Source organism: Panthera tigris, chromosome D3 (assembly GCF_018350195.1).
Source record: "Panthera tigris isolate Pti1 chromosome D3, P.tigris_Pti1_mat1.1, whole genome shotgun sequence".
NCBI classification, from domain to species: domain Eukaryota; kingdom Metazoa; phylum Chordata; class Mammalia; order Carnivora; family Felidae; genus Panthera; species Panthera tigris.
This window is the reverse complement of record NC_056671.1, coordinates 23,000,004-23,022,222: the sequence shown is the minus strand read 5'-3', so window position 1 is coordinate 23,022,222 and position 22,219 is coordinate 23,000,004. Positions and strand designations below refer to the sequence as shown.

The window sequence follows — 22,219 nt, the reverse complement described above, 5'->3', positions numbered from 1 at the left end:
AATCAAGAGTCAGATGCTTAACCGACTGAGCCATCCAGGTACCCCAGGACACCTGTCTTTTTTATTAGTTTATTTTAGGAGCCAAGACATGGGCTCCCTCAGTGGACAGAGCTGGAAATTATGTGTATGAACCTGTGCATGCACACACACATACATCTATATTTATGTCTCTATATGGAAATCCACGAGTTCACACCTATACTGCCAATTCCAATCCAATACTATAGAAATCATTCTAGTTTTCTCACTTTCCATATTTGTAATTTTTCTCCACTAGTGAGAAACCTGGCTCCCATTATGCTTAACATACTTAATTAGTCCCCTCCAATGTAACCAAACTCCCATCCTCGTTACCTTCCCCACACACATATAGATACCCACCTTACCGCTGTAGGGCTCTGACCCTCCTGCCCTGGGCCTTTGCCCCTTACCCTGTTCAGGGTGCTTATCTTGATCTGCTACACCTAACACTGGTGTTTGGTGTTAAGACAGTACTGTTCATCAAGGGATGGGAAGAAGAAGAACTAAAGTCAATATTTTATTTAGAAAATGCATTCTAGTTAGCATAAATTTGACTACAAGTTGAGAAGGCTATAGCATTTTTGTTCTCTTTCCCCTAACAAAGCATATGTTATCAATATTAATCAGTTTGTAAGACCATAGAAATCAGTGGACAAGAAGCCAAATTCATTTTTTAAATTTTAATTAAAAAAATGTTTATTTATTGTGAGAGAGAGTGAGGGAGGGGCAGAGAGAGGAGAGAAAGAACCCCAAGCAGGGTTCAATCCCATGAACCCTGAGTTCACGACCCAAGCCAAAACCAGGAGTAGGATGCTCAACTGACTGATCCACACAGGCACTGTGCCAAATTCATTTCTTAAAGAACATCCAACCTAGATCAATGTAAAACAAAACATCCACCAAAAAAAAAAAAAAAAATTCCCTCACATTGTTTTCATCTTTTGTTCAGATGTTTTGGTATATGGACACAGCCTCAGAATCGCTATTAACCACTAATGATTATAATAAGTTCATGAACCTCACATTTTGAAGATGGTGGTTTCTGATGCCTAAAGCCCTTGAATAAAAATTAATTTTATCTTTTAAAACTGAGAAATGCAAATATTTCATCACAATAAGATTTCTGTCATTCAGTTATACCACAAGACTTTGCAAGGCAATGTCTACATTGAACTGATTGTCCTTTGAAACTTCAGAACTGAAACTTCTGCAAGATTGCCCTTGATAACCATTTCAGAGACGAAGCCGTGATGAGGAGTCAGGATATTGCCATCAAAGAGGCTACAACCCCTGGAGACTACAATGTTCCCAGGACAAAAATACCCAAATTTGCCTACAAATCCTTTACAGATATAAACTAACCATTCCCCAAAGTAGCTTTCTCATTCCTACTCTTATTCCAAATTTTCGTTGTCTGAGAAAGGCGAATTTAGCCTTTCTTCTAAATCAAGATATGATATGACTAAACTTTTGTTTAATTCTAAGTCAAAACATTCCCAAACTCCCACTGCATTCCTGAGAAGCCCTAAATGCTGTTGAAGTGCTCTCATGGCCATGTCTCATTCCTTTAGAGAGCCCAGCACTCTATCTGTAGCTTCCCGGAGGCCATGGAAAGGAAACACAGGCTCCGTGACTGCTTTGACCAGGTGGGTCAGATTAGCTTTACAGTTCACTTACGAGGAAGCTAACAAAGCTCCTCTGTGAGTGTTTAAGCACACCTTACAAAACTGCTGATGACCTCATGAGCCAAAGAAAGCAGGTCTCACATTGTGGACTAAGCCTAAATATTAATACTACTTTATATTTATGTAGTGTCTTTTTTCCAAGGAGCTCCAACCTCTTTACAGACATTATGTCATTAATCCTCAAAGCATCACTGTTTGGTACATGGCAAATATTATCCCCCTCCTTTTTCTTTTTCTTTTTTTTTTTTTTACTGTGATGGAAACTTGCAAGTCAGTGATGGAACCCAGCCCCCTAGTTCTGAGTCTTTGCACTATACCATGAAAAAAACCAGATGAATAATTTTTCAAGCTTATTCATTGCTTCTTGGGTGGGATTTGAAAAGATGTCTGTTTATATGCATTTCAATTTTCAGTGTCTCTAGGTTCTGTGTTCCTCTTTTCCTTTTTCATTTTAAGTTAAGCACTTTCAAGCGTATGTAGTTCATCTTCCACTGTTGGATTTACAGGAATACCAGAAATTTGTGTTGAAATTTGAAATGAAAGACTTTGTTATTGAATATGTAATCTGGCTTATCTGTCAGAGATACTTTATACATTTCATACCCCAAGATTAGTTAGATTTTTAAAAAATCCCTTGACCAGCTCAGGGTACATTTCTTTATAGCAACCACATATTCACCAAAATCAACTAGATACATCCAGTTTGTAATGAGTGATTAACATATACCAGATAGGGGTGCCAAACATTTTTAAATACATGATCTTATTTTACATACGTAATATTCCATGAGAACCTGTTAGATTAAGTCTTGTGTATGTGGAAACACTCTCTTAGTGTAGGGCAAGAAAAAAAAGGCACTAATAGAAATATGGCCTTAGCTGCTTTATCCCCCAGAAAAGAGCTCAATTAATTCTAATTCCCTTAGTGGAAATCCCCAGAATAAATATTTCCACAAAAAGGGAACATGTGGCTAAATTCTAAAAACCACTAGGCATTAGCTCAATACTCACAAACTAAAACACACACACACACACACACACACACACACACACACACCTTAAAAAATCAGTTCCTGCATACTCAACAATTAATTGCAAAACACAAGGAGAACAAAACACAGTCATATCTAATGACAATAAATATTTCTTGATTTCACGTAGACACTTCCTAATCAGGAATATTAGAATCAGGAATTAGGAACAATAGTGGCATAACTTTAAGCACTCACAAAAATCAGTTTCATATCTCATTTTTTAATTCTTTTATATGACCCAACAATCATGTTGTTTTCCAAATTGGTGGTTGTCTATACATCACTGAATTAGACAATAGCTGTGAAGAGAGAGATACTGGGGGAAAATCAGAAAAATTCTTCTAAAATAAAGAGAAACTTTCAATTTTTACTCATTAAATTCGAAATGCCTCAGAGTAAAAGTGCACCAGATGCCCTGCAACAATAATACTATTCCACTCGAAATAATATTCTAAATAAATGTTGTTTAATTTGAAACTGAGCAGCCCTAACCCCTCATGGAAAATCTTTATAGGTTGGAAAATATGTATAGTATGTCATACTTTAGGTATATAATTTAGCCAAATTCTGTAGCATAGCTACACTGCAGTTTATACTCAACAACCTTGGGTTTTTAAGAAAATATATTCATAATATTCTAAATGTTTGTTTTTTCTTGTCATAGGAATGTTAGCTAAAGGGAATACCTTGTAACTCAAGTAAAAGTTTAGTGATGGTTTAGAAAGTTTAGAAAGTGGTAGTCAAAAAACTGATGTTTGCCCTAGCAGGTTGCCATGCATAGTTGTATTGATTGTGCACTGTGTAATTCCAAGGACACCTAAAACATAGACAACAGTGTAAACAGCAACCCCTGGAGGTGAGCAATTTTTGGCATCCTTGATTAGTAAAGCTTTTGAAAATGCTCATGTTTTTTCCTCTGATTCACAACTGAAGACCAGTTTGTGAGCTTCAGTGGGACTTTTGTTATTATTCCTTAACATTTTTGTTCGTGTGCCAAGTTCTTCCTCTCCATATTGGTTCCGAAAGACTTCCCTACTGACTGAGCTGCAGCACACTGGTCTGGCATTCTCCCAGTTCTAGGTTTTCATGAGTCAGGGAAAACGTGTGCAGTTTGGGAAGCTTGTCAGACATGCTCAACCAGCCCTGGGCTAATTTATGAAGTCGTTCCCCCTATTCTTCTTTTCCCTCTACATTCCTACAGTATGCTGCTTATACCTTTATTTAGCCCTTACTTCATCCTACCTGTGTTAGAAGTTGGTTAGAGTTCATCGTGTACACATCTGTGTTCCCCACTACCTTGAAACACTACTGTCCATTCCTGTCATGCCTTCCAATTGCTCCCATCACCACAGCAGCACTTAGCACAGCACCTTGAATTTCTGCTTTCCTTATTCTCCTCTTTTACCCCTCCACTCTTTGATCCTCTTTCGTTTCCTTTAGTCAGGAGGAAAACTTGTGGTGTCTAGATGGGGAAGATAATTGGAGGCCATAAGAAGAAAGCCCACCTTCATGTGATAGTAGACCAGGAGTGACCTTGTAGATACGTCTATTACTTGGTCACAACTCTCCACTTCCTCATGTACTCTTACTGTCGCCAGGACTTGGTCCAGTTTTAGTAAAACAAATGGAAGATAATGACATTGGGAATTTTACAACAGTTGAGTGATTTCAAAATGAAAACAGAACAGTTTCTGGAAGGGTATATAAGAAACTGTTAACAATGGTTGCCGTCTAGGAGGAATTGAGTGGTTCAGGAGTAGTAGGGAGAGTCTCACTATATACCCTTATTTTTACCTTTCAAACTTTCTACTATGTGACTGTATTAGTTATCGAAATAGAGAAACAAAACAAAATACGTGGAAGCAGGAAATTAAATAACTATATGTTAACTAAACTAATGCCATTGAAAATTCTGAAAGGATTCAACTATATTAAAAAAAATAAAAGTAGATCAGAAAGAGAGGTATGATTCTTTTTATTTTGTGTAAGAAACTGAAAATGTTTCACCATTTGCTGGAAAAGTAAAATAAAAATTAAGTTTAGGGGGCACCTGGCAGGCTCAGTCGGTAGAGCATGCAACCCTTGATCTCAGGGCCATGAGTTTGAGCCCTACAGTGGGGGCAGAGATTACTTAAAAATTAAAAAAAAAAAAAAATTAAGGTTAGGTGTCTGCCCCTCATATAAAACTTATCCTCCCTGTCAACATCCAGCTACTTCTCTTTTGAGGTATTCTTTTTTCTTTTTCTCTTCAAGTGAACTCAGGGCCAATTTAAAGTGGATATCTGACTTCTGAGTGAATGTTATCTTTGCCATTCTGCCTCCACCTTGTATGAAAGAGCTTTTGTGGGTAGGGGATAGAGTCCCTAAGTGCTGTCAACTTTATTCTTTCCTTCCTGCCAATGAGATTAGGCAGTTATAAACTGAGATTTGGATATCACACCTATAGAGACCTTCCATTTCAGACAGTCTTCATACCAGAGTGGTCTTTTTCTGTACATTTGATGGGACCTATCTCTACAGTCATTTCTGTACTTTCAACACCTGCTAAAGCACTTTATAAACACTCAGATTCAAGCAAATGACCTACATAGCAAATCTATAAGAAGCAAGGTATCACATTTCCAATTCTGTATCTATTATCTCTTCATCTCTTTTTTGAAGAATCAGCAAACCCATGTCAAATTTAGTACATCTAGTAACACCATCATGTCATTGCCTGTAGGTTTCCTCCTACATGCCACAAACCAAGAAACAACTTCTTCATTTTTATAATTACTTCAAGTATGTGCTTGAGTGTGTTTATATGTGTTGTGTTTTTTTAAAAGCAAACTCTACCCCCAAAGTGGGGCTCAAATTTGTGACCCCAAGTTCAAGAGTCCCATGCCCTGCTGACTGAGCCATCCAGACATCCCTGTTTATGTGTTTTAAACGTCTACCTTTAGCTACCACAGAATTAATAGCTAATTACTCAGACATTTGGAAGTAAGAAAGTAACTGATATTCTTCTATTGAAAAGTATCTAATAAAATTTTAGAATATTTTGTAATTTATAAAGGTAAACCAAATAAACTTGAAGATTTTTTATGTTCTTTTTTAAATTTAATACACTATTAATATATCCAAAATATTATGATTATACCATGTAATATAAAAATTATGAAGGTTATGCTTATATTCTTTATTTTGTTTGTAGTCTATTTTACGTTCCTTTATTACCTTTCTAGTTTACAAACAAAAATAGTTTCATAATGAAACTTTCATCATATTGAAATAAAGGAAAGCAAAAGAGGAAATAATAAGCATGTTGATTATAAACATATCAAGTAATTAAAAAGACATATTTTAACAAAATTAATAAGGAAATTAATATGGAACTTCTTATTTTTAATATAACTTTATATAAGTCACACATGAATACATTCTCATAGATAATTCAAAAACTACTCATAAAGATATTCCATGCCTTTGACTTTGTACTTAAAGTACACACATGCACACACACACACACACATACACACACACACACAGACATAAGATGTGCTGTCCAATATGGTAGCTATTAGCTACATGATTTGAATTGAGATGTGCTGTAAGTGTAAAGTATATACTGGATTGTGATGACAGTATAAAATGAAAAGAATGTAAAATATCCCAATAATTTTTCATTGATTACATATTGAAATGATAGTATTTTCAATATGTTGGATTAAGTAAAAACAATTCAAATTTAATTTCATCGGGGTGCCTGTATGGCTCAGTTGGTTAAACGTCCAACTTCAGCTCAGGTCATGATCTCATAGTGAGTCCGAGCCCTGCTGCTAACAGCTCAGAGCCTGGAACCTGCTCTAATTCTTGTCTCCCTCTCTCTCTGCCTCTCTTTCTCTCTCTCTGCCTCTCTCTCAAAAAAAATAAATAAATAAACATTAAATAATAATAAAATAAAATTTAATTTCATCTGTTTCTTTTTACTTTTTGTTTTTTTGTTTTCTTTTTACTTTTTAAAATATATCTACTAGAAAATTTAAAGTTATGTATGTGGCTTGTAATAGTTTCTTACATTCTTTTTATTTTTTTTAAGTTTATTTTTTTATAATAATCTCTATACCCAACATGGGGCTCGAACTCAAAACCCTCAGATCAAGAGTTGCATGCTCCTCTTACTGAGCCAGCCAGGTGCCCCCATTCTTTTTCTATTGGACATCACTTTATAAATGTATAGAAATATATGTGTATATATAGTGTATGTACATATACACACATATAAATGTGTATATATTTGCTTTGTGGACATTTAAAAAGCATAAATGGGATAATACTGTCTTTTTCTAAAACTTGATTTTTTTCACTTCTTAGAGATTTTTCCTCTTCAGTACATTTAGATTAACCACATTCTTTTTTTTTAACTACTGCGTAGTATTCCTTCGTTGTAAAATGATCTGGTTTATTTTAATTTTCTGCCATTACTGGAACATTTACATTGTTTTTACTTTTCCTTAGGAACATTGTTTCAGGGAATGTCTCTCTGTATGGGCATATTGGAAATGTTTCTCTAGAGTAGTTTCCTAGGGTTCAGAGGATATGTCATCTGAAGTTTTCATAGATCTTTCAGATTGTCATCTTTTTTAAAAAATTCTTTTCAATGTTTATTTATTTTGAGAGACAGAGACAGAGACAGAGAGAGAGTGCATGTGGGCGGGGGAGGGACACAGAGAGGGAGACACAGAAACCGAAGCAGGCTCCAGTCTCTGAGCTGTTGGTACAGAGTGCAACATGGAGCTTGAACTCATGGACTGTGAGATCATGACCTGAGCTGATGTCGGATGCTTAACCGACTGAGCCATCCAGGTGCCCCTGTCATCTTTAATTTAAATCATCTTGAATTTAAGAGAAGTGCCACTTTTAAAAATTGTGGAAAAATATATATAACATAAAATTTATTTATCATTTTAACTATTTTATTTTATTTTATTTTATTTTATTTTATTTTATTTTATTTTATTTTATTTTACTTTAGAGAGTGTGCACATGAATGGGAGAGAGGGGCAGAGGGAGAAAGAGAGAGAATCTTAAGCAGACTCCATGCTCAGCATGGAGCCCGATGTGGGGCTTGATCCCACAGCCCTGGAATCATGACCTGAGCTGAAATCAAGAGTCAGATGCTCAACCAACTGAGCAACCCAGGCTCCCCTTAACTATTTTTAATGTACAGTTGTGTGGCATTAAGTTCTTTCCCATTGTTGTGCAACCATCACCACCGTCAATCTCCAGAACTGTTTTATCTTCCCCAACTGAAGCTCTATACCTATTAAATAATAACTCTCTATATCTCTCCTTAGCCCTTGGTGACCACATTCTACTTTCTGCCTCTTTAAATTTGACTAGGTACCTCATATAAGTGAAATCATACAATAGTTATCCTTTTGTGACTGGCATATTTATTCACTTAACATCATGTCCTCAAGGTTCATCCTCATTGTCGCATGTGTCAGAATTTTCTTCGATTTTATGACATTAATATTCCATTGCATGTGTATATTACATTTTGTTTTTGTATTCATCCATTGATGGACATTTGGGTTGCTTCTACATTTTGGCTGTTGTGAATTATGCTCCTATTGACATGGGTATACAAATATCTGTTCAAGTTCCTGCTTTCAGTTCTTTTGGGTATACACCTAAAAGTGAAATTGCTGGATCATATATTAATTCTATCTTAAATTTTATGAGAAACTGCCATACTATTTTCCATAGCAGCTATACCATTCTACATTCCCCCCACCAATGCACAAGAGTTCCAATTTCTCCATGTCATCCCTAAAAACTTTACTTTCTGTTTGGTTTTTCAAAAAATAATAGCCATCCTAATGGGTATGAAGTAATATCTCATTGTGGTTTTGATTTGCATTTCTCTAATAATTAGTGATGTTGAAAATCTTTTCATTTGCTTATTGGCTATTTGCATATCTTCTTTGGAGAAATGCTGATTCAAGTCCTTCACCTGGTTTTTAATCAGGTTGTTTGTTGTTGAATTACAGAAGTTCTTTATATATTCCGTACATTAATCTCTTATCAGATATAATGATTTACAAATACGTTCTCTTATTCCACAGGTTGTCTAGTCACTCTCTTGGTAGTATTCTTTGAGGCACAATTTAAATTTGATAAAGCCAATTTATCTATTTTTTCTTCTTTAAATTTTTTTTTTAAAGTTTATTTATTTTTGAGAGAGAGACAGCGTGAGTTGGGGAGGAGCAGAGAGAGAGAGGGAGACACACAATCCAAAGCAGGCTCCAGGCTGTAAGCTGTCAGCTCAGAGCCCAATGCGGGGCTTGAACTCAAGGAACTGTGAGGTCATGACCTGAGCTGAAGTCAGACGCTTAACCAACTGAGCCACTCAGGCGCTGCTGTTTTTTCTTCTGTTGTCTCTGTTTTGGTGTCTAAAAAATATCTTAAGAGAATTTTGCCAAATATAATGATATGAGCTTCCCTCTATGTTTTCTTCTGTGAGTTTTGTGGTTTTAACTTTTATGTTTAGATCTTCAATCCTCTTTTTTTAGCTTTTCTTTTTTTAAAAAAATTATTTATTATTTTTTGAGTAAACTGTACCTCCACTGTGGAATTTGAACTCACAAACTCGAGACCAAGAGTCACATACTTTACTGATTGAGCCAGCCAGGTGCCCCTCTTCACTCCATTTTGAGTAATTTTTGTATGTGGTGTAAGGATCCAGCTGCATTCTTCTGCATGCAGATATTCAGTTTTCTCAACACCGTTTGTTGAAAGACTTTATTTTCCCCATTGAATGCTCTTGACGCCCTTGTTGAAAATCATTTGGTCATATAGGTGAAGATTGATTTCTAGGCTCTCCATTCTATTTCTTGGCTGATATGTCTGTCTTTATGCCAGTACATGTTTTGATTGCTGCAGTTTTGTAATAAGTTTTGAAATCTGAAGTATGAGGCCTCCAACTTTGTTTTTCTTTTTCAAGATTGTTTTGGCATTTTGGGAGCCTTTGAAATTCCATATGAATTTATGAGTGGATTTTCTATTTCCACACACACACACACAAATGTCATTAGGATTTTCACAGAGATTGTACAGAATCTGTAGATGTCTTTGGGTAGTATTGACATCTTAACAGTATTAAATCTTCCAATTTAGAAACATGGGATGTCTTTCCATGGTTTTGTCATTTTGTATCTTGATTGAGAAGGCCTTTCCAGTGCTAAAGTTATAAGCAAATTTTTCTATATTTTCTTCTAATAAGTTTATGGTTTTGCTTTTTCATCAGGCTTCTTAAACTAGCTGGAATTTTTTTTTTTCTGATATGAGAACATTTTCCCATTGTGTTGGCATTACTTGAATTGTCTTTCCTTTCCTGCTAATTTGAATGCCACTTTTATCATAAATTAAAGCCCCATACATACATAGGTTTGTTTTTAGACTTCTTATTCAATATCACTGATCCATATGTCTACTTCTAAGTTGTTACCATTATGTCTTAATTACTCTTTGTATTATGTTTTGCTATCTGGAAGGGCAACTCCTTTCCTCCCATAGTTCTTTTTTTAAAGATTTTTCTGTACATTTTCTCTTCTAGGTGACTATTAGAATCAGTTTACTAAGTTCCAACAGACATACTATTGGAATTTTGATTGGGATTACACTAACTTGATAAAATAATCTTGGGAAAATTGCCATTTTTACATTTTGAAGAAATGTCTTTGCATTTTGAAGAAAAATTATTTTTAGTTTCTGTATTTCCATTATCACCATGGTCCCTAGGAAACTTTCTATTTACTTGGATTATATCCAGATTGCCACTGTAAAGAGGTTTGTCTTACAGAACTTTTTGTGAAAGTTGATGAAAATGTTCTTTATCTGTGACGTCTAATATGTGAACTTGAAGTGTGGCTAATACAACTGAGGAAGTGAATTTTAAATTTTATTTAATATTGATTGATTTAAACTTAATTTAAATGGTTACATTTGACTAATGGCTACTGTAACAGTGCGGCTTTAGGATGTATGAATAACTGTGTAATTGAACAGTTATTCTCTAACAGTAGAGGTAGGTAGCAAATCCCCAAATTATGTTTTTGTAATTGTGTTTTTCTGACAGCATAAATGTTTGTAAACAATTTGTCCTTTATGTGGGTCTGGGTTTAATTTCTTTGGGAATTCTTTTGCATTAATATTACGGTTTTATACTCTCTGCAGTGCAATGCCTTACTCAATGTCTTTCACACAGTAGGTATCAATAATTCTTTTGCTACCTACCTCTACCATTAGAGATTAACAGTTAGAGATTAATCTTGAAGGAATTATTCAAAATTTAACAGAAAATAAGTCATAGAAGATTTCCATTTTCTGAAATTCAGGAAATAGTGAAGAGGGAAAAGAATGAGGTATGTTTGGAGAATGTAACTGTATTAGTTTTAGAAGGCTGTAACAAATTACCACAAATTTGGTGGCTTAAAACATTAGAAATCTATTCTTTCACTAGAGGCCAGAAGTCCAAAATCAGTGTCATTGGGCTGACATCAAAGTGTAGGCAGATCCAAATTCCCTCTGGAGACTCTAGGGGAAATTCTGTTCTTTGCCTCTTCTAGCTTCTGGTGGCTGCTGGCATTCGTTGGCTTATGGCCACATCACTCCAGTCTCTGCTTAGGTGGTCATGTTGTCTTCTTTGTCTGTGTTCAAATTTCCCTCTGCTTCTCTCTTATAAGGATACATGTGATTAGGGGGCCTGGGTGGCTCAGTCGGTTGAGTGTCCAGCTTTTGCTCAGGTCATGATTTTGTGGCTTGTGAGTTCGAGCCCCACGTCAGGCTCTGTGCTGACAGCTCAGAGCCTAGAGCCTGCTTTGGATTCTGTGGCTCCCTCTCTCTCTGTCCCTCCCCCGCTCACACCCTGTCTCGCTCTTCTTCAAAAATAAGTACACATTAAAAAAATAAAAGCATAAAAAGGATACATGTGATTATATGCAGGGTCTACCCAGGTAATCCAGGATAACCTCTCCATCTCAAAATCATTAATCATACCTGCAAAGATCCCTGCCCCCCCACATTTTGCCATATAAGGTAACATTCATGGGTTCTAGGGATTAGGACATGGAATATCTTTTGGCAGCTCATTTTTCAGCCAACTACAACAATCCAGTTTGGCTGGAGTAGAGGATGCCTGTGGCAGTAGAAATGCTAACAGCTGTCAGTCACTGAATGACTTGTGCATATGCCTTGCTATATCAGATGCTCTATCTGTGCTATTCCATTTACTCATTACAAGAATTCTGTGTAGGCATTAGATGAGAGAAGAATGTAAGGTGACTATGTTTTCCACCTTTGATGACTGGGAAATGGTGATTAATAGAAATTGAAAAGTCATGAGGAAAAATTGGTTACAAAGGAAAAATAGTGAACTCAGCTTTGGCTGTGTTTAGTTTGAGGTCCTCTTAGGTTATGACCCAAAATAGAAGGATTTGAACCCTACATAGAAATCTCCTGCAATTTCCAACTTTCATTTTCCCCTTTGGGATGAAAACATAAATTATAAGGAGCACTAAATTTGAAATCAGGAGACCTGGGTTCAAGACTTCCACTTACTGTGTGAACTGAACAAGTCATTTTGCTTCTCTGAGCTCAGTTTCCACATCTGTAAAAGAAGAATAAAAACCCCTCCCTGCACTCATACAGTTATCATAAGGAATAAATGAGATCATATTTGTGATGCTTTTAGCACAATATATGGTCTATGGTAAGCATTCAAATGTTTGTAAAAAAAGCAAAAATTTAATATGTTAAACTTACATATTTTAATTTTAAGGTGATATAGCTTAAAACCATCCAGAACCTAAGCAACAATTAACATTAGTTTTAAATGTCTATCATTGGCTGCCTTTCTCATTGTTCAGACTTTCACCACTTAAGTGTCTTAAGCACCACCCAAAATCAATTCCTTCTCTTTGTAAGTGGATAACCTAAATTCACTTTGTAAAAATAATTATGGCCATCAAATATGGATAATTCAACTTCCTTCCCCTATATTAAAAAATGTACACATATCTATATCTACTTTTACTTCCTTCCTTCCAGACCTCAAGTAATATCCCATCTTTTTGTTTGTTTGTTTTAAGTAGGCTCCATGCCCAGCATGTAGCCCAATGTGGGGCTTGAACTCATGACCCTGAGATCAAGACCCTGAGATCAAGATCTGAGCTGAGATCAAATGTCTGATGCTTAACCAACTGAGCTACCCAGACAACCCAAGTAATATCCCATCTTTTGTCCATAGTGAATACATCTTTCTGTATGTGCTCTTGATGCAGTTTCCTCCATCCTGAGCTCCAGATCACATCATCAATGGCCTGGTGAACATCTTCATTTGGATGTCTCACTTCCAATTTCAGAATCTTGAAAACAGAGTCAATTATTTCTCCATCCATCCTCCCCACCATGCTCCCACCACTTACCCCCTGAGCTTCCTCTATTTCTTATCTTGGTCAATGCCATTACCAGAAACTTACGTAATTTTTGTCATTTTTTACTCCTTTATTTGCCTTCCCTGTGTTTGTTTCAGTGAATGATTAAGTCATATTAAGGTTTGGGTTCAGGCATTTGTTCTCTCTCCTCAGCCCTCTGCCTTATTAGTCCTCTCCTCTCTAACTTCCTTGTTGCTCTTGTTTTTGCCCAGGTCGGTTCTCTTCTGAAGTAGCCTCATTGCTCCTTGTCTTATTCCTCTCCAGTCTACCATTCACACTACTGCCACAGGAATCTTTCTAAAACAAATCTGCTTTTAGAAACTTTTGATGGCAGTCCATTACAGTACAAAGTCCAAACTTCAGAGAAGGATGTTGTCTGACCCAGCCCACCACACTATCCCCTTTATATTAGTTGCACTGAACTATCCCAGTTCTCCAAAATATTCTGCTTTATATACCTGGACTTGGGCTCCTTTTGTCTAGAAGAGTCTCCCTGCAAACTCAATTTCTAATGCCATTTGCCTGGTGAATTTCTCTTCATCTTGCACTATTTAGTGCAAGCTCTGCATCCTTTTTGAAGCCTTGCCAAGCTTCCTCAGGAAGAGCTAATAAGATCTTTTTGGAACATCTGCTGTACCCTATACATGACTATCATTTCATCTGTAGCCAGTTTGTTTCCCCCTACCAGACCTACACACATGTACTATGTCTTGAGCAGCTTTGTACTGTTAGTGCTTAGCACATTATATCTGGCACAGAGAAGGTACCCCAAAATGTTTATTGAATAACTGAATTAATCCTAGAGCTCTTAAAGCCATATGATGCTTTAGAAAATATGGAGAAAGGGAGAACTGATATAATAACTTTTGGATATTAATGGAAATATGTGGTTATGACTCTACGGATAATACATATTTACCTCCTAAATAAAGACATCTGTGGCCCAGAACCCTGGTCATATATTTCAGGAAATCAAGAAAGTAAATGAATTCACAAATTCTAGTAAAACATGAGACACTTCCCAACATATAAGAGAGCTCACAGCTCTGCTGGAGTTGGAGGTATATGTTCTCTTTAAGCATTCAGTTTCTTACTGCTCATTCATCAATGTTAACTTGACCTACATTTGAGCTAATAGCATTTATTTTATACTTGTTGTTGATTTACCTTTAATTGTGAAAAAAAAAAAGGATAAATGTTAAGAGAGAGGAACCAAAACTAACATCACTGCTATAACTTACTTATAGAGGCACACACCATCTCTGAACCATAAAATTTCTTGATCTGGGAACTTCCAAATCCAAAGATTCCATGCTTAACACTTGATTATAAATCTATACTGGTAAGGACTGGTTTTCTAAAGAGAAAACATTTTGTGAGATCTGACCTGACAAATAATTTTGAAGTAAGCAAAATTCACTGCACTCTCATCTCACCCCAGGCACATAAAGTACTCATGATATTTCCTGGTTTCCTGGGGCTGCCCCCTCCCCCCTTGGCTCCCCACGCAGATCCAGCTCCTAATGCAAAGTAAGTACTGTACCCTGAACTGCTCTTTCTATATTGAAACTTATGTCTGCTTTCCAAGGCCTGTGAGGCCCTGCTTTCAGCAGGCTGCCACTTGGAGACCATTTGATGAGTTAATTTACACTAACATCATATTGAGTAATAATCCCAGGAGTATTTATATTTTTAACAGGAGTGTATTGGATACATAGCATTTAACCCTAAGAGCCAATAAAGGGACATTTCTCACTTTCCCATATACCTTCCATGTGTTTTCATGATTCAATGTCTTTAAATGTACTGAACCTTCTGCCTAGAATGACTTTCTTACCTCACCTCCTCACTGTCTCCAGTCTGGTGAACTCCTACTCATTATTTAAGACTCCACTCAATGTCCCTCTTTTGCTAAGAAGACTTTTCTAAATTTCCCAGGGTGAGTTGGTTACTCCCTCTTGACTTTTATAAAATTTTGTGTATTTGCCGTCTCAATTTTTTTTTTACTTTTTATATACTCTTCAACTGACTTCAAGGTGACTTCTGTCCCCACAAATCCGATGCACCTAGTAATTTCCATGTGGCTAAATTAATTATATATATTTCTGTCTTCATCTTTCTTGACCTCCCAGCAACTGACACTACTTACCACCACCATTGTCTCTTTTATTTTCTCCAGTCTTTCTTAGAACTCTCTTCCCTTGGCTTTCTTTACATGACAGCCTGCTAGTCTTCTTTTATCTCTCTCTTTCTCAATCTCCTTTCTTGGCTTATCTTCCACCTAATCTCTAAATGTTGGAGTTCCTTAAGGCTATGTCCTGGCCCCTTTCCCTTCTCACGCTCAGATCTCTCAATAAACAAACTCTTCCACACCCATGTCATTAATTAGCCTCCATGTGCTGATGACTCTCAAGTTTTCATCCTTATCCTAGACCTCTCTCCTGAGCTCCAGACTTCCATATACCACTGCCTATTCAATGTGTCGACTTGGGGGTTTCACATGTTCTCCAAACTCAGCAAGTTCAAAACTGCCATTGTTCTCTACCTGAAAAAACAGTACCTTCATCCATAAAGTTAGTTAAACCAGAAACTGGGAGTCACTATTGACCTACCTACCTGTTCCTTACTGTCATATCCACTTGGGCATCCTTCTGACTCTATCTTCTAAATATTTCTCTCACTGTTGACTTCTCTTCATCTGGACTGTCACCCAAGTTATCCCCTTACTACTACCACAGTATGATTCATCACCCTGCATCCACTTGATGCCTCAAGTACCTTTCTACACTGCAGGCAGAGTACACTTTGAAGAGTCATTCACTTATTTATTCATCGAGAGATATATATTGAGCCCCTACTATGTACAAGTTGTGACCAAGACAGACAGGCATGTCCCTGATCTCCTGGAACTCTATTGAGAGCATATGATTAGGGGACCTAACTTAATTGGAATTAAGGTAGGGAATGTTTCTTTGAGGAAATAATTTTTCATCTGAGATCTAAAGAATGAATATGAACTAACTAGACAAAGAAGTAGAGGGGAAAGAACATTTTAGGCAGGAAGAACATCATATGCAAAGGTCTAGAATCAGGAAGAAGTACGCTTTGAGAAAACTGAGGGCAGAGAGTGAGAGGTCAAGTGGGGAGGTGAGGTTGGTACTGCTGGGCAGAGCCAGGTCCTGGGGGGTAGTGATTATAACTGAGAGATATTCGGGGGTGCCCCCTCAAATGGCCTGCCACAGTGGATGAGTGTGTGAGTTGCAGGTGTGAGCATTCTGAGGAGAGAGGGGATAGCTTTCATCAGGGTCTTATAGCCAGCCTGTGACCCCTCTCCCTCCCTAGAAATGTAAAGAATCACTGGCGGTGTGTGGAAAAAAGCCAAGATATTAACTTTGGTCTATTTCCTAAAAACAGTGAGATGTCCTTGGAAAATAGGAAGCCAAAAAGTAACACAGCTAGATTGTAAAATCCATAGGGCAGGGATTTTTATCTCTTTTGTTCACTGATGTGTCCCAAGCACCTAGAACAGTACCATGCACAGAGCTGGAACTCAATAAATAATTGCTGAATTAATTAATGGATGTCTATTGTGGCTACTGAATGGATTTTTATTATATTGTATTGCATTATATTATAATCGTGCACTTAATGCCTCTTTCTTATAAGACCTGATCCTTGAAAACGTCTGTGTCTTCATCTTTTTATTGCTAGAGATTTTGTCCTAGTGCCCAGCATAGGGCTTGTCTTACATTCATCTTAAAAATGCATTCATTCTTTCAGCCAGTAATTTAAGAGCACCTACCAGATATCAGGAACTGGTAATACAAAGATAACTAAGATACTGTCACTAACCTCAAGGAGTTTATCCTCTGGATGAGCATACTGATACATAGGCCTGATAATACTATGTAGTAAATGCCACAAAAGGGGTAAGAACAGAATGCAACCATAGAGATATCTCAGAAGGCCAGTAGGCAGAAGAAACTCCAGGGATGACCCTGGGCCTGATGATGAAGGGAGAAGCAGGGCATGGGAGTGGGCATTAAAGGCAAAATCCAGAGCGAAGTGAGTAGGGCCCTTTTGGGGAACTGCAAGTAGCTCTCAGTAAGTCTGGACAAGATGAAGCTGCGGAGGTAGGCAAGGGCCACACAGAGTCTGGACTTTATCCTGAGGACAATGAGAAGTCATTAGTGGATGGATGAGAGCGACTGACATGGTCAGATTTCATATAAGACAAATTAGGCTCCAGAGTGGAGAATGGATTGGAGAAGCAGTAGTAGTGGGAGTTCAAGACTTAGTACTTGGGAAAGATGATGTTGGCCTGGGCTAAAGTAGAGGCACTGGCAGTAGAGAAAAATGGATGGATTTGAGAGCTGTTAAGGAGGTAGGATCAATAGGAATTAGCGGTTAGTTAGATGGTAGTGTGAGAATGATGGAGTATTCATGGATGAGTCTTGGGTTTTCAATGGGACACCCCTAGGGGAATCACAGAGAGTGGGAACAAAGATTTGGAGTTGGCTTTGAGAGGCAGATGATGAATTCCAATTTGGACACATTGCATTTGAGTTTTCTTTGGAACATCCATGTGGAGACTATTAGTAGGCAGTTGATTACACACACGGATCTGGAGTTCAAAAGGAAGATCTAGGCTGAATATATAAATGTGGAGGTCTTTGCTTATAATTGGTGACTGATTCCCAGGAGACATATGCAGAATGTGAAGAATAAGGAGAAAAGATGGCCAAATACAGAACTCTGGGAGAACATTCAAGTAACAAACATTTGTTTTTCAGTAAATGAATAAAGGAATAAATGATAAATTGAATCATTTAGAAGAAAGGACCCTTTCCAGTGCTGTTCAAATACTGTCACCAAGTCAGCTAGCTATCCTATCTGTGCTTAAGGCAAAACCTGTTCTCTGGCTTCTCAAATGGAGAACATGTTACCAAGCCAAAAATGGAAAGTAGGGAAATATCCTATAGCACAAAGCATATCTTCAGGGCTTTTTTCAGACATATATGTAGATACTCTACTCCTGAGGCCCTATTGGTAAGTGTATCATAGTAGCCTCTTGTTAGTCTGTATAAAAGAAACACTTTAAAAGCTAACTGTTTAGGGGCGCCTGGGTGGCTCAGTCGGTTAAGCGTCCGACTTCGACTCAGGTCACGATCTCGTGGTCTGTGAGTTCGAGCCCTGGGCTCTGGGCTGATGGCTTGGAGCCTGGAGCCTGCTTCCGATTCTGTGTCTCCCTCTCTCTCTGCCCCTCCCCCGTTCATGCTCTGTCTCTCTCTGTCTCAAAAATAAATAAACGTTAAAAAAATTTTTAAAGCTAACTGTTTAAATATAATATGATGTGCATTAGACATCATTTGATGATCATCCATTGTTGCTCAGATCACCCAGATAATCTGTCTGGGCTGCCTGATCACTGGCTCTTTGCTTGCCTGGTTGGCTTTGGCATCATATATGCAAACTCAGCCAGTTGAAATACACTCAGAAAAATGTATGAATAAATTGTTGGTTTATATACAGTTCATATAGATTATTCATCTATGTTAGAAAGTGTCCCCTGACCGATCACATACTTGCTTTTGAATGCACTAGTTTTCCATAAACCCATTGAGAGTTCCCAGGCCTCACTGGTTGCCTTGAAATTGTATACATTATTAAAGATGTTTTGATTAACTCACTGCAATAAACATACAGTTCTGAAACTTGTAATAAAACTGGTTTACTTTTGAGTAAAGAAGAAAAAGAAAACAATACTATTAAACCATCAGGCCAACTTGTCATTTGAGGATTTGTATATCCATCTTCCTTTCTTCTCAGTATACCCAGACTTGATAGAAGTGAGGAAATTTTCATTGGAATGGAAAGCATACCCAAGCAACATTTCTAGAAAAGCTGAATTCTACTGAGTGCTTTTTTTTTTTTTTTTTTTTTTTTACAGCCACACTGTAACAAATTCATCTCCTGGATAAAGAAATTGGTTGTTGTGCTTTATGTTGCTATTTCTTTCCCTTTAGTGCAGACCATTTCATGCTTTTACATATCTAAACAAACCAGTTATTTGATGAGCTGCTCATTTTATTTTTTCAGAATTTTACAATCGATGTCTTAGTTTAAGCCAAAGAGAATTTGTGGTTTCTGAGATCAGAAATTCAAATGCTTTCTAAAACTAAAGAAAAACAGTGATTAAAGTAGCCATTTGTAGACCCAATCTTTGGTTCTAAATGGTACCTAAGTGCTTTCTTGACACTCCTACTATTTTATAGTAGTAACATATCAATAATAACAAAAACTTACATCTATAACAGAAAACAGGATGGTGTTAGAAACCTCTATTAGATATTCTGACAAATCTTGCTTAAAAATATGTTTTATTCCATTTTCCTACCAAAGAAAGAAGAGAGGATATTGAAAAACCTTTCCTCCCATCTAGTGGCTGGAAAATATAAAAACTCTGTGTTTCTTGGAATTACAGGCATTAGGGATTGTTTGCAAGATTATAACACATCCAGTTGTTCTCTCAGTTAAGCAAAAATAAGCTTTAAAATCTTTACTAAATCCGAGCCCAATGGGAAAATATATGTCCATGATGATTCACTAATTAACTTCCCTCTAATCAATAATATACACTTCTCTTCCAGCAGAAAGAAGGGTCATGTCCTCCCCAATTGATTAATCTGAACATATGATAGGAAAGATAAGGCTGTATGTTGCTGCTAACTGAAATTGGGACTTCAATTATATTTGCTTCTAAAGTAATCAGTGCCCTAGATCTCTCCTGACCCTTAATTGCTCCTTGTTGGCCCCACACCTTGACAACTCTTCCCTTAAGAGTTGGATGTGCTGAATTCACTGAAGGGAGCCAAGAAACTGTCCCTGAAACTGGCTGCCTCCAGGGGACCTCAGCTCCTGAAACTTGGAATACCAGACTCTGATACTGGCAGCAGGGCCTCTGTGCAGGGCCAAACCAGTCCACAGGAAAGCAGGTTTGGATCCGTTATGCAGCTAGAGGGATTAATGCTTGGTCTACCTGTCTTGTATATGCCTTGTGCAGACGTCAAAATCTCTGCTGAATTGTGCCTCTCTGGTGATTCTCACAGATTCAAAGAATGAATTTTGTGTACAGTCAGCAAAGTTCTCAGAGCTCCAGGAAGAAGAGGAAGGTCAGCGAACCAGTGAAAGTCTTCATCCCTGACAGAAAATGAAAGTTAGATACCTTCACTGCATTTATTCTAAAATAATTTTATTTTACAACAAACATGCATGAAGTGTCTTAATAGGAAAGTAAGTTCCTGTCACCAAAATCTTTTACTAAATTTGTTGCTCAACTTTTTTAATCAATTTACTAAGTGATAACTTACTGAGTAGAGCATGGGTTCACTTTGCCACAAGAAAACAAAGTTACTGGGGCTGCCTTGGGATAGCATTACTTTAAGGCTGAGTTAGAGACAAGACAGCCTTTATATTTGTAAAAGAACCACAGCAGCTATTTTGAAAAGACATAAGCTGTTGTTCTCAAAGGAAGGAGGGTTTTCTTTGCATAACTAAACTCCCCAGGTATTTAGACTACTGTGAAATGTTGTAACTTGTTGTAACCTGTGTACTGGAACCCTCTATAGCTTTATTAGAATTCCCACAGACTTGCATGGATGTATGTGGTGGTGCTTATGCAGGTGTGATTTTTATGTTAACTTCAATCACGAGATTGATCAGCCAAGTGTTGGACCAAAGTGTACTCTCCCTGTAAAGTTCCTCAAATCTGGCCCGATGCCCTGCTCTGTTGGCCAACCTGAGACAGGCAATAGGTTGCAATGCAGAAGACTGGCTCCCTTCTTAAGGCCCACGTTGAATGCTTCCCAACAAATACTTCAGTTTATCAGTCTATAACCTGCAGACTGTTCATTCCCTCATTCTGAGGGAATTTTGACAGACTTAATGATTAGTATTAGATGAATAATAAGTGACTGAAAGTGTTTTTATTATTTAGTAACATGCAATTTAATAACTTAATTTAAATGGATAGGACTTCAATAAGCTAAATGTTGAATATGTGTGCTTTCCAGTTAAATAAAACCAAAATGCACAGTATTTTTTTTACTTCTCTGTTTTTCTTAGTTTGATGTTTCTTCAAATGTAGTAAGGACATCTGCACCTGGAGCGCTTGTTAAAATACGGAATTACCAGGCCTGTTTCATTTCTACTAAATCAAAATCTTGGAGGGTGGGGCCCTGCAGAGAACTCCCAGGATTCTATTGCACACGTAAGAACCCTGGACCTCTGACCCAGACTAAGAGGAGAATCTCTGGGGCCAGACATGTACTTTAGCCAGCAGAAGGCTGCGGGTTATCATAACAGAGAGGAAAATCTGAGAAAGCCTGTCTGTCCAGCACTACCCTTTGCCAGACTCTCATCCAAGGCCTGCCAGGGAGGAGCATTTTCCCCTCTCCCAGCATGATAAGTATACTCACTAGGCTTACTCTGCCACTGCAGGGAGGAGGGAAAGGTATTGGGTTTATTATATCCTTCGTAGGATTGTAGCCTGAGTCACCACAATTTCTTTTAAGAGAATCATATAAAGAGATTAGCTGTCTAGTAGAGGGATTAAGTTTATTTTGTGTCCCTCCAGAGGGTAGATATAAGACCAAATTGGTGAAAACTATGGGAGGTCAATCTTGCTCAGTTTAAGGAGGAACTTTTAACTTTACAGGTTGCCAAAATTTTGAAATGGGCTGCCTTCTGAGGTAGTGAGCATACCTCCATTGTAAGTGAACGCAAGGGAGCTTTACAAAGACCCTAGGAGTCCTTGACTCAAAACAAATTAGTTATATGGAGTATTTAGTCAATCTGGATTTCAGGAGAAACCATTTTGTCTAAAAGGGGAATTTGGCTCTCGATCTGTATTTACGATTTTCATTATTTGGCCTAAGATCAAAGTCTAGAATCTGAATCTGTCTAGAAAATTTCTATAGTGATTTTATTGTCTCTGTTAACA

General features: G+C 37.4%; 1 protein-coding gene across 1 annotated transcript in view; it reads left to right on the top strand.

Moving 5' to 3' along the window:
- Positions 1-21,315, top strand: part of HORMAD2 (HORMA domain containing 2) — a 90,740-nt gene extending 69,425 nt beyond the window's left edge. The window contains exon 11 of the mRNA XM_007082533.3: positions 20,328-21,315. Within this exon, the coding sequence (XP_007082595.1) occupies positions 20,328-20,432 (105 nt within the window). The 3' untranslated portion in view covers positions 20,433-21,315. The remainder of the gene's footprint in view (positions 1-20,327) is intronic.
- The last annotated feature ends 904 nt before the right edge of the window (positions 21,316-22,219 follow it).